Below are 14,969 nucleotides of genomic sequence, written 5' to 3' on the forward strand. Positions count from 1 at the left end.
CATTTGCATACTCATTCACCCCAACTTGTTTATAAGTGAATAAATCTAGAGCTCCTTAGAGTGCAACAGCTGCTGTGGGTCACTCACTGCAGCTCTCATTCATACTCCCATTCATCCAGTCAGACGCTGTGCAGGACCCAGCTGCAGCCTTGGGTTCCTAGGCGGCCATACACACTCACATGTGTGTTTGAGCTGGGCATTAATCCTCGTAAACATGTTCCCATGTTACTTTATACAGCTGTGTTTCTGAATCTTTTTTTTTTTTTTCATTTGCATCCTAAAACCACTTTTTACGTTCGTTCGTGAGCATGCTCACTCACCTGTGAAGTGTTGACTCGTCCCTCCTGGAAGGAGCAGTCGCTGGCATCTTGTGTGCACATGTGACGATACTTGCACCAGTGGCAGGGGAAGTTGGCGTTAACACAGGACAGGCACCTAGAAGCACAAAAGGGAAAGAGGAGGTTAGGGGTCACAGTGTTGGCGTTTAAAGGCCAGATCAGACAAGAATGTAATGCTGTCCAAACCTCATCCAAGGATTGTGCACAGCAAGTTCATGTTTAGTCTCAGAGTTGAAAATGTACTCATGATCCATGATTCATGCATCAAAACAAAGAATAACCCTTTGCAGTTAAGCAAAGTATGGAACAGGATGTGGGTCACTGAAAAGAAAACAAATTCTGACTTTAATCTCCAAATTTGGATTTTAATCTCTGAATTCTGACTTTTCCCAGAAGTCAAAAAGTCAGAATTCTGAGATTAAAGCCAGACTTATTGTTCTTTTCATTTCAGTGGCCCTAATCTTCTTCAGTAGCTATGAATGTGCAAGGTTAAACCACGGGCGAGCGGGAAGGTAAATTGTATTTACTTTGAAGGAAACTGCTCCAACTACCTGAATTCTTTTAGATCATGCACAATGTGCTGAGGGAAAACTGTTGTCAATGAAATTAAGACGAACGAGAAACAGATCAAAAGGAAACCTCCTACTCGGGGGGGGGGGGGGGGGGGGGGGATCAGACTGACAGCTTGAGCAGAGACATGCATCAACACAGTTGCACAACATCAAATGTTCATAGCTAAATCTCTAGAAATCATGTTGGAATGACAAGTGTTACTACGGCCTCTTGCATTAAGATTTTATTTCTGCTGTCAGCGAGGCCGAGGTGGCTGCTGAAAACGGCTGAGAGGGAGAGCAGCCAGAGTCAAAGCCACACTCCTTCCTCCTCATATGCTCCATGCTTGGAGGCTTAGAGAAAACTAAGCTGGCAGACCAAGATAAGCCTGGTTTTATATAACAGCTTTTTTCTTTTAACCATTTTTATTCATTCAGAGTTGAGGAGGCTGAAAGAATATAAAAATATACATATACTGTATATACACTCAATCAGGGATTACAAGGCAAAGACGAGGCTAGCATGGCTAGCAGAACGATGGAGGGGTCGGTCCAGGCGGCCTTTTTCCTTCGTGATATCACATGTTTACAGACCGCAATCCTGGAGTTCCTGATACAGGAAAAAGTTGTTTTAAAGTCTGATCTAAAATTTCCAAGTGCTTTCTCATCAGTGCTAGACTAAATGTCTAAATCCTGCTTTCTGTCCATCACCTGACACCCACATGGAAAAACAAGGGAACTCCTTTGTAATCTTCAGTCATTTAACGGGAAATACAATCACCCAACATGCACACTTTGTTAAAGACGCCATATCTTTAATTTAGCTTTGGCCGGGCGCTGGCATTCAAAGTCACAAAGATTACTTCACACCAGGTCACTGCTCTTCCACGTCCATGCAGCAAGGGGATTGGTAGTTGAGTTTTAGAGCTGGCAAAGGTGGCACCTCGTGGGTGATTGTTGCAGTAAATTAAATGATCTCTGACTGGGCAAACGAAAGCCAACTGGATATTTTCCTGTTTCTTTCTAACTTTTGCCATCAGCAAATGGAAAACTCAAATTCCTGTCCGAATAAACCGCCGTATTTCTGAGCGTCCCTGAATGCATCATTGCTGGAGCTGGAGCCGGCGCTAGCTGCAGCTGCTCCCTTCTGTGCTCTCCCATACTGCAATCTGCTGAAACATGACGGAGATTTACCGTTAGTGTTTTCCCGTGTGCATTCTCTGGGTCAACAAGTCAGACCTATGGTACCCGCATACGTGATAAAAGGCATGGTATAACTGATATTCTGTGTAAATCACTGCATTATTTTCATATTTGATGAAATTGCTAAAGGTAGCAACGGATCAGAGGGAAAAGTTTGCTAATCTGAAGTTTGGTAGTTTGATCCCAGCTCTCACTACCAAAAGTCAAAGTATCTTTGAGCAAGACACTGACCCCCCAAAGAGAACACTCAGATGTGTCCTGCCATTTGGATCATTTATGGGCCATTCCCATCTGTACCGGGCCGGGTAGGTTGTTTACATATCTGGGTGGCCTGGTATTTTTCCGGGCCAACCAAGGCTCATTCTCAGCCCTCTTCTCAAGGGGGTCTGCTTCAGGCCGACCAGGGCCAACACACCCACTGCTGACAGCAAATTTACACCTTCCATTAGAGCAAGCCTCTGATTGGTGGGTAGAATCAGCCCACATGGGCTTAAGACAAGGATGTGTGGCATCAACCGGGCCAGGCTGGAGCCGACTGGGGCTACCCGGCCCGGGCCGACCCAGTACAGATGGGAATGGCCCATAAGTCTGAATCTAATCCGTCGTGTAGCTCTTGTACTACATTGCAAATCTTTTTTGCAGTAGAATTCAAGGAAAATGAAACATATCACCATGTTCACAGTTTGACTGACAAGGCTAGTGTGAAAACTTCAGTGTAATGAGTCACAGCGGGGGTCTAAACTCCAGCCCTCCAAACTGGAGGACAATTGCTTAGCCAGCCTGCCTGACAGACCAAAATCAAATTGAATTTCAATCTAATCCTTGCACCGTCTTCGTGTCTGTCCTTGGTTTATTCAGAGTTTGGATGGCTAACTCCTAATTTGCTTGCACTGGAGTGACGAACTGATGGCAGAGGCTTTACAGAGTCAGAGATAAGCTAGTGAGACTAGACTGAACTGCAGACTGAGGCTTATAATCAATGTCAGTGGATTTCCACGGGGAGAAGGGTGGTCCGAGGTTATGCTAACAGTCCAATGTTTGTTAGAAGAGCCTGTGAGTCAGTTCCTCCTCGCTATTAACCCTGGGGTTTATTGATTTCTTGTTGCAAGGATGCACGCATGCACATTCACAGGCACGGTATGCACGCTCATGACTACATAAACACACACTCTGATGACTGAGACAGACGCATACACTCAAGGTGTCACACACGTTGGCAGGGAAACCTTCCTCTGGGTCACCTGGACAGTGGAGACTTGTCTTACAGTAGAGATGTCAAGGCCTGGGCAACTGGCTTGGGGTAAGTGGCTGCGCTGCTGCAACGCAGTCGATAAAATCTCCCGCTATTTAGCAAGGCCCAGCCACAGAGCCGGGTCAAACGCCTTTTCATCTTCTCCGGCTTTTGTTCTTGTGAGGCTGGATCGATGGAACAAAGCCGATCATATGCGAGCAAAGGCGCCGGCACAAGCATATAAGGAGGGAGTGAGTGATCACATCCTCAATTAATTCTGGTCAGCGTTGATGAAGTCACACATTCAGCTGCAATTCATCTTTAATTAGAAGGTTAGCCTAGAATCTGACGCCAATCAAAACATGCAAGCATGTGTTGGCATAGAAAAAAAAGACCAATGAATCAATTTGAGGCTCGAGGCTTAAAGTTTTAATGACTTTATTAGTTTGTGAAACCACTGCCGTCTTTTGGCGAGTCTAATTAAAACCTCGGACAAAATATCTCTCGCAGCACTGCCCGTCTCTTTGTTCATAGCGCTTAGAACGTAGGAGACCGGATTTCAGCCTGATCTACAAAAACGCCTCCTTGTTTAATCCAGCAAAGCTACGAAGTAAGCAGCTATAAAATGATACATTCATCATTAGGCTACACAGCAGAACAAAGGCGTGTAGATTCTCAGCAGCGGAGCTCAGACTCATTATCAGATATTATTGGATCTTGTCATGGCAATGTCCAAAAGCAGTAAATCTCTGATTCTGAACTCTCAGTTTAATTAAATGAGATCCAGTTCACTGAAAGGTGGAACCGAGATTATTGCAGCAAATCTGAAGTAAAAGTCACAGAGTCACACAGAAAACAGGACAAATCTAAAAAAGGTTTTCGTGTCCAAACGTCATCAGGGGATCAAGGTTGCGTGTGTGTGTGTGTGTGTGTGGGGGGGGGGTTAAGCCCTAAAAATGAAAGCAGTTGTTGAATGTTGGAGTGTGGGCCGGTCCCTTTCACTGAGCACCTCTTTTCACTGCATGGACTTCAAGCCTTTCATATTGTAATGGTCATGGAGGACCGACGCTGGGGCGCTAACCTTTTAGCTGTGTGGGACGCATTATTCCTGGCACCATTCTCCGTCTTGTTTGCTAACACTGCGTTATATCTCTCTTTCCCTCTCCAAGCCTCTCTGGGACTCTGTGAATGTGAGTTTTCTTCAACGCTCCACTTTTCCCTCCAGCGCTTTACCTCCTGTGTGTTTCAATCCCGCTCTTTAAAGATGCATTATTCCTCCTCCCGCATGCTCAATTAAACTATTCCAAATCTCTTTTTTAATGCAAATTTCTAATATTGTAAAAGCGTATGTAAATAGCTCTCAGCATAATTTACTGTGCCAAGTCTGTTGCCTTCTGTCTCTGTGCGCCCCCTCTAACTGTGCAAGCACCTGTTTGTGCGTTGTGCTTAAAGTGTCGGTACGGCTGGTGATGCTGGTGGTGCACACACCTTCCAGCATGCTGTGTGAGGCTGTGTGAAGCTGTGCACGAGCCCGTCTGGATGCTTGCCTTCCGGCTGTTCTGCTTTTGCATCTGTGCTGACATTGTATGTCCGTGTGTCTCTCAGTCTGATATGCATTTAACCGCCCACCACACCCACGAGGATAACTCCATTATCACCTGCCGAATGCTGCTTTGGCTCCCGTGCACAAGCTGGGTCAAAGATTTAAAGGTGAAAGGTGACGGCGGAAAGGGAATGGTGAGTAAAATGTGGGTTTGCGTTATAGCTGCTGCTGGAATAACTGCACTGGAGTTTGATGATCCCACCGACTCCTAAGGGTGCAAGCAAAGCCAACATGAAAGGATTAAACGGCGACGTGTCTATTTACGCAGGGAAGGAGGAAGGGCTGCATATGTGGGCAGCATAAAACACACACCCACATAAAAATGAGTATATATGTCCGACATTTAAATAAAAATGTATAAATAAATACCAACATACTCTTTTTTTGTAGTAAATCTAGTCAGTAAAATCAAAATTAAACGGTTTTTAACTCAATAAAACAGATTCTAAACACCAAAGAAGAGCAGAGGCCCCGAGAAGTGGCCCAGGTGAGGCCACTCCATTATGACCATCTCCACACTGGCACCATGACTAGAGATAATTAACTGCTTATTACTATGCTGATATATGCTGGGGAAAGAGTGGAGGGCAGCCGATAAATGGGCTTGATCAACGAGAGGGTAGATGGAAAGAAAGCAAGGTGGAGGAGGAGGTGGAGAGGTCTGTGGAGGGATAGAACCAGGGGACGGAGATGAAAAGCAAGTAGAAGGGAGAATAGAGACACAAGAATGAAAAACACATACTCGAACCATGGGGGAGCCCGGCTCCCCCATAGGGATGAGGGGCTCCCCAATATACACACACACACAAACCTCACAGTACTGAATCACACTCAGTGACTTCGCTGAGGAAGCCAACAATCAGTAAGACAATGGCATTTTATTTATTTTCATCCATCCATCCATCCATTTTCAGCTGCTTATCCAGAGTCGGGTTGCGGGGGCAGCAGCCTAAGCAGGGAGACCCAGACTTCCCTCTCCCCAGCCACCTGGGCCAGCTCCTCCAGGGGAATCCCGAGGCGTTCCCAGGCCAGCCGGGAGACATAGTCTCTCCAGCGTGTCCTGGGTTTTCCTTTAGGTCTTCTCCCGGTTGGACTTGCCTGGAAAACCTCACCAGGGAGCGTCCAAGAGGCATCCTAACTAGAAGCCCGAGCCACCCTCACCGAGGGAGCCAACAGTCATTAGGACTGTGACTTTTTATTTAACCTTTCACATTCTTCGGTCATTATTTGGTTTATCTCACCACCTTCCTCCAACCTGTTCCTTCTTGTTTTGTGAGGATGAAAATCAGGCTGAGTGATATGCAAGAAAATAGTCATTTTCTCTGGATGCATAATTAAAGGCTGGATTACTGCAAGAAGTGTGACTCTTTCACCCTAAGCTGTTAGGAAAAACAAAAAGGGGGTGCTAGAAGATGGCAAAGTGAAAAAGATAGCATCAGTCAACTCAGAGGAAAGCAAGTCATGAATACATTAAAATGACATCTGTTTTTTACTTCTCTAGTTTGGTGCCGTTTTAAGATCATTTCTCTGTAAACAGAAAAGACAAATCTTTCAACAAACAGCATCAGAGATAATAGCTGCAGATTGATCGCTCAGTGAAAGTCTACTTAACCCACAAAGGAGGGTTAAAGGGTGACCATGACAGTAGCTTTTATCTGCACAATTAACACAAGCCTGAAGGAGTTCTGCTGTGTGGCAGAGCTGCTAATGCTAATGGTTGCCTTCTACTAGCCAAGATGTTCTCTGCGGTTTCCTGGATGCTAAATCAACAACAGCCTTCTCTGTTGTGAGCCAATATGAGCTAATTTAGATTGTAACATGGATCTGACTGGCTTTTCTAATTCAAGCGTTCTAATTTGTAAGGAACTAGGTGCAGAAGATTGTTTTCACTTTCAGCCTGCATGTTAAATTCAGAGTGGCCGATTATATATTAAAAAAAAAGTAAAAATGGTTTCTCAGTGAGGGCTGCGCAGTGGTTAGAGCTGTTGCCTTGCAGCAAGAAGGTCCTGGGTTCGCTTCCCAGCCTGGGATCTTTCTGCATGAAGTTTGCATGTTCTCCCTGTGCATGCGTGGGTTCTCTCCGGGTGCTCCGGCTTCCTCCCACAGTCCAAAAACATGACTGTTAGGTTGTGTGTGCATGGTTGTTTGTCTTGTGTCTCTGTGTTGCCCTGCGATGGACTGGCTCTCTGTCCAGGGTGTACCCCGCCTGATTGCCCGTTGACTGCTGGAGATAGGCACCAGCCCCCCCCCCTAGTTACGTGGACTAAGCGGGTTCGGAAGATGGATGGATGGTTTCTCAGTGAACTTGGTCTTTAAAAATAATACAAATCAGGTGAGACTTAAAAAGAACTGCATCGTTTTTTTCCCCCCACAATGACCTGTTTTTGCTGTACCAGGGCCCAGCTGGAAACCCAGAGGGAGTACACTGCAGCTCACATTTTTGAGACTGACCCCAACTGTAAGCATAAACGCTACATAGAACACAACACAGGACTGAAAGCCAAATAAAAAATGGAACACCCCCTAATGGCTAGGTTTAAAGTTTCACCCCTCCATGTAGAACAGACGGAACCATTTCCTGGCAAAAATTAAACATTTCTATTTAATTTTGAATCACCATTACCAACTATTTCAATTGATCAGAACAAATTAGATTAAAGTTATCTATTTGACCATTCCTCTCCGTTCAATAACAGACTCAGGCAACAGAAACACAAGAAATGTTCAAACTAGAGCTAAAAAGTAAATCTGTATTCCTACTTAAACAACAGATAAATCCTTTCCAAGAATCATGAATGATGTGTTTTAGCCTCCTAAGCTTGGCTGCTCTTGCAGGTCTTGCAAGGATAAGAATCGATTTATTATTTCACTCACCAATGGTCACTTCATTGCCTGCGATGTAATTAACTAATTGATTTGGTAAAAGTGTGAACACAGAATACTAAATAAGCAAAAGGTTACACACTTTTCTTTCACCGTTCTCCATTAAACAGTTATTTACTTGCCAATATTTAAAAAGCACAACCTCACTTGGGTGGGTCATTGCTTCTACAATCTTGAACCTATTGATAGATGTTTCAAATGGCCAGAGAACAGTTTAAAACATAGCATCTACTTAGATTTTTGCTTATTTATCCCTTCACACTGTTGGCCGCTCGTCCATAGGGGACACTGGGGTGCCACCTGACCCTTCCTGACTTGAAAGAGGAAAAAAAAAACGTAAATAAAACTATAACATATATTCACACATTTATTATAAGTGTGTTTATAAGGTTTTGCCTAATTGTGTGGTCCTGCATGCAATTTGAATTATTAACTCATCATTTTCACCAGCTGTATCATTAAACAGTGAATTTCCTCCACCAAACTCATTAGTTTCATTCCTGGGCTGTTGGGAAAAGTGCAGCTAAACAGCGAATCACATTTGGTTGCTAGGGAGAACTCGAAAACTTAAAGCCAATCAGTATGCGTGACTTGAATGCCTCTGGGGCGCTGTCGGCCAGCGCCCGTGCTGCAGAAAACAACTAGCTAGCATGCTAGAAGGTGCTGGATCTCTTTTTCACCCTTGACGTCACTTCCTCGTTCTCACAGATTCACTGTAGGTTTATAACAGAATGCATAGCTGCTGGCATAAAATGTGTTTATTCGTACTCATTTTAGTGGATTATGTGGTTTAAACAGGATATCAAATTCAATTTCTAAGTCGTGTTAGTGCCACCTACTGGCCAAGCAGAGTATGGCCCTTTGAGGTACGCAGCTTTCAGCAGATGATTGAGACACAGGCTGTTGGAGACTGAAAACCCAGGCTGGAAAAAATGAAGATTAAATGTAAAAAAAAAATAACTAAATTTGAAAGTTAACTTTATCTGTAACTGCTTATATGGAGGAGGGGAAATAATGGTTATGTTGGAATTGTAGTTTTTTTTATTTTAATACTCATAATCAACCAATAAGGAGGACCCCACCCCCCCCCCACCCCCAAAAAAAAGATTTTCCTCCGTTGACCACTGCTTCATACATAGGAGAAAACTTACGATTGGTGGACACTGCAGTTGTAGAAGACAAACAAAACGCTGGCAAACTTCTTCCCCGTTTCTTTAGACTTCAGATATAAAGTGATTACACGCTGGTCACCTAAAAAGGAGACAAAACGACATCATGTGTCAAAGATTATTTAGAATTATCTCACACATACAGTGGAACAGAGCGATGACAGACATCAGGCGCAGCTTTGAACAGGTTTGGTAGCCAGTATAGCTATAAATACACATATGTGACAAACCAGCAGATTCTTACTTTAGCATCTCAAAATATGAGTCTAGTAAGATAATTCTATATAAATGCTGTATACGGGTAATTTATTATGCAGCAGTTTACGTTCCAGCATTAATCTGGATGAAACATTAAAAACCTGCAATCAAATGAAGACCAAGTCAAAAAAAGATTTTTTCAATCAAATATTAAAAGTTGCGTGACTATGGATCATTGAGATTGTTTGTATGCAAAAATCAAGAATGATCTTATAACCTAGTATGGCACAGGCAGGTTGGCTTTGAACTGCATGCATACAGTAAACTACACAATGTGAAGCTGAGTACAAAAAAATGTGGTGTAAAATCAGTACGTTAGAAATGTGATAAAACATATTTAACACATTCAGTATTTATGGATAAACATGGTTGGACGCAGGTGCATACATTTATTCAGCTAGAATTTACGCCTTAGTCTGGTAACCTATCCTATATAAATAAATATATAGTCTGGCCAAGAGCCACTGAAACAACCCAGTCATGGGCTAAATCTACAGTTGTCTCTGCACGCAGTTGGACAGCTCTAGGGCGGGTCAGAGCAAAAAACACCATGACACATGTATTGCTACAGAAATCAGTCTTGGTCTTGAATCGGAAAAAGGGTAGAATGCCGTCTCCGGGTCAGGGATGAGGTCCTGCCTCAAATGGAGGAGTTTAAGTATTTCAGGGTCTTGTTCACGAGTGAGAGAAAAAATGGAGCGTGGGATTGGTGTGTCTGCAGGCATTGTACAGGTCTGTCGTGGTGAAGAGAGAGCTGAGCCAGAATGCGAAGCTCTTGATTTACCGGTCAATCTACAGTACGTTCCTACCCTCACCTATGGTCACGAGCTTTGGGTAGCGACCGAAAGAACAAGATTTCGGAAACAAACAGCCAAAATTAGTTTTCTCTGCAGGGTGGCTCTCCCTTAGAGATAGGGTGAGGCGCTTGGTCATCCTGGAGGGGCTCGGAGTAGACCCGCTGCTCCTCCACATCGAGAGGAGCCAATTGAGGTGGCTCGGACGTCTGTGATCAAAGTGATCACTACAAAGTGATCAAAGCCTACTGGTTGTGCAGCACCAGGCTAAAGACCAAAGGTGACAGAACATTTGCTGCTGTGGCCCCCAGACTCTGGAACTCTCTCCCCCTGAGCCTGAGATCAGTGGACTCAATGGTCTCCTTTAAATAACAGCTAAAGACCCACCTGTTCAAGCTGGCTTTTGGTGGGACCTTCATCACCCTCTCCTCGCTCTGCTCTCCCTACCTATTCAACCTTCCTCAGGATCCACTGATTTCCCTCTTTCCTAGTCACTCTCTGTCTTTCATAACATTTTTTCATCACAATTGTCTATTTTTTTGCTCATTTGAAATATATTTTTAACCATTTTCTAAATTCTTTTTTATATTTTTACATTTTTTTGTTTTTGTGAGGCGCTACAGAAATGATATTTTCTTCTTCTTTCTTCTTCTGGTCAGGATACCTCCTGGATGCCTTCCTGATGAGGTTTTTCAGGCACGTCCAACTGGGCGGAGATCTAAAGGAAGACCCAGGACACGCTGGAGGGTCTGTATCTCGACTGGTCAGGGAACGCCTTGGGGTTCCCCTGGAGGAGCTGGCCCAAGTAGCCCGTGAGAGGGACGTCTCTGAACCTTTTTTGTACATTCACATTTGTACGTCTCTCTACTTAGGTTGCTGCCCCCAAGACCTGACTCTGGATAAGCGGCTGAACATGTTGGAAATGGGGCAGCCTGTCGGTGAATAAAATAAATAAATTAAATAAAGTAGCTCTATCTGCTCGTGTCTTAAAGAAAAGCCCAAGTCTAAATTGTCCAAAGCTAATGTCAAAGCCATTTCAGATGAGCGTTGTTCCTGAAAAGACGCCATATTTGTAGTCGTTGTCCATCACAGCTCTAGTGCCAACAAATGTATAGCAGAGCAAAATTGTGAATCATTTTGAAATGGTTGGTCTAGATTTTTAGGTTATTCAAGCCTTGCATAGGTACTTTAACTCCTCTTTCCACCTTTGCCAACATGCAGGCCTCCACTTTACATCTAAAGTTAAATTTTGGAGTTTAGAAAATTTTTCTTGAAGGTTAGATTTGGATTTGGTTTTTAATGACATATACTTAGCTACTGATGCTGGGGACTGTGTTGTTCTTGTGCTTTTAGATTTGACAGCTGCTTTTGATACTGTGGATCATGCTGTTTTATTCTCTCGTTTAGAGCACTGGGTGGGCATTAGCGGCACAGCTCTGGAGTGGTTCAGGTCCTATTTGGCGGGGCGAACTTTTTGTGTCAGTCTCGGTGACTATGTGTCGTCCTCCGCTCCGCTCTTGTGTGGTGTCCCGCAGGGCTCAGTTCTAGGCCCCCTCCTCTTCTCTTTGTATCTTCTTCCTCTCGGTTCTATATTGAGAAAGCATGGCATTGCCTTCCACTTGTATGCTGACGACTGTCAGATCTATGTCCCTCTAAAGAAAAAAGGCAGAAACCTCATACAGCCATTACTACAGTGTCTTGACGACATAAAGGCTTGGATGTCTGTGAATTTTTTAAAATTCAATGATAAAAAGACTGAGGTGATGATTTTTGGTAGTCCTACTGAGACACCCAATGTGTTTGTAGATTCCTTGGCCCAGTTTGTTAAACCAACTGTCACCAACTTGGGGGTCAAAGTGGACTGTGATCTGAAGTTTGAACATCAGATTAAGGCGGTGGTAAAATCTGGCTTCTTTCACCTCAGGCAGCTGGCAAAAATAAAGCCAATTCTTTCACGGCAGCACTTTGAGACAGTGATCCACACCTTTTTAACCACTCGGCTGGATTACTGTAACGCACTCTACATTGGGGTCAGTGCATCATGTATTAGTCAGCTACAGAGAGTGCAAAATGCCGCAGCTCGTCTTTTAACTGGCACTCGAAAGTTTGAGCACATTTCCCCTGTTTTAGCTTCACTTCACTGGCTGCCCATTTCTTTTAGGATTCATTTTAAAATTCTTTTATTTGCTTTTAAAGGTCTTCATGGCCTTGCCCCCTCTTATCTCTCTGATCTGATACAGCCTTACACTCCCTCCCGCTCTCTCAGGTCTGCTGATCAGCTGCTCCTGATTGTACCCAGGACTGAGCGTAAATTTAGAGGAGATCGTGCTTTTGCTGTTGCAGCCCCAAAACTGTGGAACGAACTTCCTTTAGAGATAAGACAGGCCAGTTCCTTATCTGCTTTTAAGGCACTCCTGAAAACACACCTCTTTACCCTGGCTTTTAATACCTTGTGAGATGTTGGTTTCTATTTTTTATTTTATTTTAGCTGTTTTAGGTGATTCAAATGCGGTTTTATCAAGTTTTATCAAGTTTTTATTTTTAATATAGGGCTAGTTTAATTTTATGTATCATGTGTTTTATTTATCTTTGCTGTTTTCTTTCTAGTCAATTGTTTTAATGTACTTTCTGTACAGCACTTTGTTCCTGTGCTGGGTCTTGTAAAGTGCTTTATAAATAAACTGGATTGGATTGGATTGGATTTTGGGGTGCACATAACCTGTTTGGGCTTAAGGTTGATGACCGTAAGAGTAACATGTTGGGGCTTATAATCCACTGTAAATATGTTGCTATCACGATGATGCATGCCATTTAACTGATTTGCAACAAGAGCATCTTTGTTGTACGTAACTTACTTTTTGAATTTGTCATTTCTTTGAATAAATACTGCTAGCAAGCTAACAGCATAGTATGCGAGTAAAATTGGACAGAACCAAATCAAAGGTGAATATGGTTGTCTAGGATCTAACAGTATTGGTTTTTGACATTTTGTAAGTTTATGTGTAAATTTAAAACAGATGCCGATTAACTAAATGAGTCCAATTAAATGAGTGGCACAACTCGTAGATTTCACTGTTCCGATCAGAAACCTCACATCATAAATAAGGTGCGCACCCCCAGTTTCAAAAAAGGGAAGCAGTTGTTCCACTGATCCCTTCCTGGACCACATTCTTCAGCACAAATATATCATTAATATCAAAAATCTTCAACAGATGTAATTGTTGTAACTTCCAGTTTGTGCGCCGACCTTGGTCTCGCGTGATGGGAGCGATGTCTTTTGTAGTGGGAGACAGGCAGAATATCCGTCCGCTGTAGATGCGCGCCTCCGTCTCCACGTAGTCCTCGAAGGAGCAGTTCACTCCTGCAGACAGACTCGGCACGTTCTGCGCCTGAAGCACCAACTACGAAGAAAGACAGAAAGCAGAAAGATGAGGCGGAGCAGAAATTTAAATCAATATATTTCATTACTGGTGCCCTGTTGCGGAGAAACACCGCTCAGATTTGTGGCTCACAACACACTTCCAGGACTCAGTATGATTGCTTGGGATGACACGTCTACAAGCTTTACTTAAAACCATTTGAAATCACTTCATGTGTCAACGTTTCTTTTTCTTGTTCATGTAATAAAAACAAATACAAGTTGAAGACGGGTATAGACGGATTTGACAACTACCTGAACTTCCGACATGGTAACAGAGATCGTCTCTGGATGGACAGAAAGACGGACGCACTGCTCCACTCGGGTGGTGAAACGCTGAGGCTCCTCTGCTCGTTCACAGCGATCCCTCCTCGAACATCTACAAAGAAAACAAGCCATTGTAATAAACCCTTCAATAATAAGCTCTTATGTGCTTAAATGCACAACGATCCCATCTGTACCCAGTTTTTGTTTAATTTTATTGACCTTTGTGTGTCTCAGCTCCAGATTTCCCTTACGTATCAGTAGTACCCCCCCCACACACACACACACACATTTTTTCCTACTAACAATTATAATTTCTGAGTTTTCAGCAGAAAACAAATGATTACTATTGCATGCAGAAATGCAGGGTAATTAGAACAAAAATTGCTTATGAATATAACCTGCATTTAAAACGCTCAACACAGCAATACTGGGACATGTCAGGTTTAATAGTGACATGGCAACCAATTCAGCACCTTTTTAATAGCTTTGTGGCATTAGAAAGAAGAAACCTGCATTATCAGTGATATTAACACTAGATGTGTGTTTCTTACAGTAGTCGATGAGTTTCAAATCAACCAAAATATCTATTTCTAAAAATAATGGATATTTATGAGGTAGGTGGATAAAGCTGAGGTATGTACTTGTAAAAATGCATGAAGCTGACTATATCTTCTATAGTTTATATTTCTTCTAAGTCCATCCCCTGACCTCTACAGCAAAAGGAATCATTTACACAAGCCTAAAACCAGCAGAGTTGTGCATCCACAAAAGGGAGCTGTCGATCTATAAGAACGTGTCTCAGTTCCCAGCATGAACGCTAACTCGACATGCATTGACTTCATATCAGTCTGCAAACGTCAAGCTAACTGTGGAAGAGGAGGGAAACGAAAAGGGTGTTTATGTTTGTGTACTAAAGCTAAGTGAACAGTGTAGCATTCAACCTTACAATGCTACTGTTTAGCCTGATGTAGCATTAGCAGGGCAGTGCTTGGTCTGCATTACATAATATGGCTAAGCTGTTGTTAGTACTTCATCCAATACTTTATTAAATGGGCACTAAGCAATTTTTCTTGCTTTTAGCACCCCCTAGTGTTCATTGTTAATTATCTGTGGTCAAACCAAAAATGAAACTCATCTCCTCGCTGTGCGTTTGTCTCTTTAACATTTTAATCTAACAGCTGAAATGTCTCCCCGGCCTTCATTAGTGTCTACAGAAGCAGTTGATCACTAAATGAAACAAATCATCTGTGTTCA

General features: G+C 43.1%; 1 protein-coding gene across 2 annotated transcripts in view; it reads right to left on the bottom strand.

Moving 5' to 3' along the window:
- The window catches only part of plxna1a (plexin A1a), a 294,975-nt gene that overhangs the window by 152,840 nt on the left and 127,166 nt on the right, over positions 1–14,969 (bottom strand). For both annotated transcript variants that reach the window (XM_070544978.1, XM_070544977.1), the window contains exons 5-8: positions 13,704–13,827; positions 13,278–13,431; positions 8,961–9,060; positions 321–435 (exon numbers count right to left, since the gene is read on the bottom strand). In XM_070544978.1, coding sequence (XP_070401079.1) covers positions 321–435; positions 8,961–9,060; positions 13,278–13,431; positions 13,704–13,827 — 493 coding nt within the window. The remainder of the gene's footprint in view (positions 1–320; positions 436–8,960; positions 9,061–13,277; positions 13,432–13,703; positions 13,828–14,969) is intronic.

This window comes from Nothobranchius furzeri, chromosome 15, assembly GCF_043380555.1.
Source record: "Nothobranchius furzeri strain GRZ-AD chromosome 15, NfurGRZ-RIMD1, whole genome shotgun sequence".
Lineage (NCBI taxonomy): Eukaryota > Metazoa > Chordata > Actinopteri > Cyprinodontiformes > Nothobranchiidae > Nothobranchius > Nothobranchius furzeri.